This window comes from Elephantulus edwardii, unplaced genomic scaffold, assembly GCF_000299155.1.
Source record: "Elephantulus edwardii isolate Elephantulus edwardi_28Jun2011 unplaced genomic scaffold, EleEdw1.0 scaffold00025, whole genome shotgun sequence".
Lineage (NCBI taxonomy): Eukaryota > Metazoa > Chordata > Mammalia > Macroscelidea > Macroscelididae > Elephantulus > Elephantulus edwardii.
The window spans coordinates 5102974-5106747 of record NW_006399775.1 but is presented as its reverse complement, the minus strand read 5'-3'; the positions used below and the strand labels follow the sequence as shown (position 1 = coordinate 5106747).

Here is a 3774-nt window from a genome sequence, read left to right as displayed (position 1 = left end):
TCAAGATATTCGAGCTTATGACATTTTATTTGGTGATATACCACGGCCAGCTCAAGCAGAAGATCTCTATGAAATTCTTGATTCCTTTACAGAAAAGTATGAAAATGAAGAACAACGAATTAATGCAAGGAAAGCAGAAAGGGAAAAGAAGAAGGCTTCTGTAATGTTTTCCTTTTACATTTCTCCCAGTTATCACAGGGAATTTCCTTACACAGGATCCTCTGTCTCCTAATATTAAAGTCCAGATAACCCACTAAATTTCCCTAGAGCTTATTAATCTGATTTTCTTGTGAAGATGCCATAGAACTTTAGCATTTAGTCTATGAAAATTTCAAGGAGAAATGGAGTTTGTTTTCTATGCTTGCATTTCTCAAATGAAAGTACTTCTTGACGTTATATACTAGTTTCAGCAATAATTATTAACACAGCCGCAGCTCAGTGTCAAACTTGAGAACCTGTGGTCCTATGTACATTTTATATCTAGTGCCACAACATTTTTTTCCCAAAATGGCTTGATCCCAATTGTACAGAATGAAAACTGAAGCATGAGTTCAAGTTTGTCTTCAGGTAGAAGTAGTCCTGGTGAAACAATAGTTAAACTAAAAACTTAAAAGTTGATAGTTCAAGCCCACAAGCTGCTCCATGGAAATAAGACTTGACAGTCTGTTTCCATAAAATTTACAGCCTAGTTAACTATGGGCCCTTCCACCTAGTCCCATAGAGTCATAAAATTCCAAGTTGACTCTACAAAAAATGGGTTTGGGCATATTTTCTCCCATTTATTAGAAAACCCATTATCATATTATAGTGCCTGAAATTCTCTCAAATCAAACATAGATTATCAGAGTGACTGAGTGAAGTCAGCTAGCAGTTATGAGAACAGCCCTTACCTATGTCTGCATCTTGTCCTCTAACTCAGTTAAATATGGATCCAAAGAAGTACTTATAAGCTTTATTAAGTGCACAGGATAACATTTATCGTATTTACTTATTAAAATAAAAACAAAACCTTCATGTGCCTAAGTAAGACAGAGATTTAAAATGTTATACCTTTTCCTTTTCCTTTGTAGAATATAGAAATACCTCCAAAGCCATTGTCAAGGCCACAGCCATCATCTGTCCCAGTACAGCTGAACACTGGATCTCACAGTAAATATATTTTTATAATTAAAATTTAGGTACTATCAAATGTTATTGTTAAGAAATCAAAGTATTCTGCTTTATCTTAATGTCAAATAGTAACAAATGAATTCTTGAAAGCTAAATAAATATTTGGTTTTTAAATACATAAAAAAAGTCTCATTGCTTTACAAATGTCTGCTTTTATTCATAAATTACTTTCTTCAAATTTCAAAAAGATATGTCTTTGTGGCATTTAAAAATTTATCTTCTTTGTCTCATCTAAAAACTTTTATCTTGCTGTCTTCACATGAGAACTAACTAAGCATATTTTTAAACATTCTCATGGATTTACATTTTTAATTCCAACTTTACAGTTAATTTCTCAGAACTGAGGATCTCAAGAGAGCTCTGATGGCTTAGTAGTATAGAATTGTCTTGTCAATGCAAAGATATTTGATTTGAATCCACTAGCTACCCTGTGAAAGAAAGATGGTCATTTTCTCTTGTGTGATTTACTACCTCTGAAAACCTGCTGAGGTCAGCTATGAGTCGGTTCTGACTCAATGGTGCTCAACAACAACAGGGTTTCATAAAGAGATTTTTTTAAAAGTAGATAAAATTTATAGAGTCAGGTTTTGGCCTTTACTCTTCTTCCTATCACTTATTATCATGATTATCACCCTTAGAATTCTGCTGTTCACAAAAAGAGATCACTAGTAAATAGCAACATAGTAAAATAAGTGCTATTTCATATAAAAATCAAGTATTAAGTAAGACACACTGTGTTTTATCTTTTTTTAAAATAAAAATGAAATCTTAGATGTAGTCTTTAATGAGTTTACCATCTCTTACCATCTCTAATATGAGAGAAATTTGATGTGATAAAATAACTCCAGTAATGGAATGAAGTGTGTAAGGTCTAAGAGAATAGTGAAAATATTAAAGTGGTTCTCAGATATAGCTATTAGTCTCTTCCTGTCAAGAACAAAGGAGAGTGAAGAAAATAAAATACTCAGGGAAAGAATTAGTCAAAAGTACTAATTGATCACACAAACCATAGAAAACTTCCATTAGCCTGAGATCAGAAGAGCAAGAAGGCACCTGACTATGACTCCCAACACTTCTGATCACAACAGAAGGTCCTGGATGGAATGTCAAGAAAGTGTAGGCGGGAGGGGAGTCAAGTTAAAAAAAAAAAAAACCAAAACAGAAACAACACACCAAAACTTTCTAGTCTAATAAAAAGACTAATGAAATCTCCAAGACTATGTGGTTCTTAAATACCCTTTAAACCTGGAACTGAAGCTATCCCTGGAGATCATCTTTTATCCAAACAGTAGACAGGCCTATGAAGTGAACAATAGGAACACCTGTAAGGAACATTGCTTCTGAGAACAATCAATAATGTGGGGCCAGATAGACAATATGTGTCCTAGAGTAAAGTTCACAAGTCAGGAAATGACAAGAAAAATGGCAAATGGAAATAAGGAATGACTGGAGGAAATAAGAAGCTTGATGTTGTGCTGAGTGGATTTTAACTAATGTCACAAATAAAAATGTGTATAAATTCTTGGATAGTAAAATAACTTACTCTATGAAATTTCCCTCAAACCACAATAAGATGTCAAAAATATATTAAACTGTTTCAGAAAGCAGTAATGTTACTTAAATTTCATGGAAATTTGTCCTCATCTTTTTGAATATTTTTGTGTCCATTTTTTTTCCATTTTCCTGCCTAGATCTCTCATACTGAGTTCTGCTAATACCTCTAGCTTGCTGTACTTTATTCTCTTAAGATGTTCCATTCTTCTCTCAGTAGTGATATTCTATTTCTGATTCATGAGAAGGTGATTAATTTGCTTATACTCATTTCTAGTGAGTAATGTTAAGTGAGCACAAAGTCTATTTTTACCGTAGATCTGCATGATTACATAAAATTTAACCTGTGTTCATAGTTGAAAACACATAATGTTTCTAAAATTTCCTCTCTCAGAGAATAAGGTATCTCCAACAGGCACATATTTTAAAGTCTTATGTTAGTATCTATTAATATCAATCCCTTTTTATCCAGATTAAAAATTACTGTACCCTTTACCTTAAGGAACTCTTTCTATTTAACAAGTTTATCAATGAAAAACTTGAAAGATTGTTTCTATTGCATATTCTTATTGAGTATGCATTTTTAAACCAGCATATCATAGCATCACCAGTCGTCTTAATTCTGCCAACTTGGATTACCTGTTTTTCACCATGATCTCATAGCTTCTCATGAAACCTTTCTTGTGATGATAGACTTTTCTCTCCCAATTTACACAATGAACAATTGTTTTGTGAGCAATATCTGCTTCTTTCTTTACCATTTTACCTTTATACCAAATCTATGATGTGTATATCATATGCTCCTTTCAAGAATGAGCTTTTCTTGTGATGTATTGTTGTAACACTAATGAGCGAAGACCAAATCAGTTGTGGGAGGATGTCAAAGGTGTCATCCAGGAAGAGTGAAAATAGTATTACAAAAACAGAGAGAAAAAAAAGGCCAAAATGGATGTCAGAAGAAACTGTGAAAATTGCACTGGAGCATTGAGAATCCAAAGCACAAGGAAGAATTCAAGATACTAAGGAGCTGAGTAGAAGATTCCAAAAGGCAGC

General features: G+C 33.2%; 1 protein-coding gene across 1 annotated transcript in view; it reads left to right on the top strand.

Moving 5' to 3' along the window:
• The window catches only part of SH3YL1 (SH3 and SYLF domain containing 1), a 94881-nt gene that overhangs the window by 71909 nt on the left and 19198 nt on the right, over window positions 1-3774 (top strand). Inside the window, exons 7-8 of the mRNA XM_006882912.1 lie at window positions 1-160; window positions 1071-1149. The exon at window positions 1-160 is cut by the window's left edge and continues 8 nt beyond it. Of these exons, the coding sequence (XP_006882974.1) occupies window positions 1-160; window positions 1071-1149 (239 nt within the window). The remainder of the gene's footprint in view (window positions 161-1070; window positions 1150-3774) is intronic.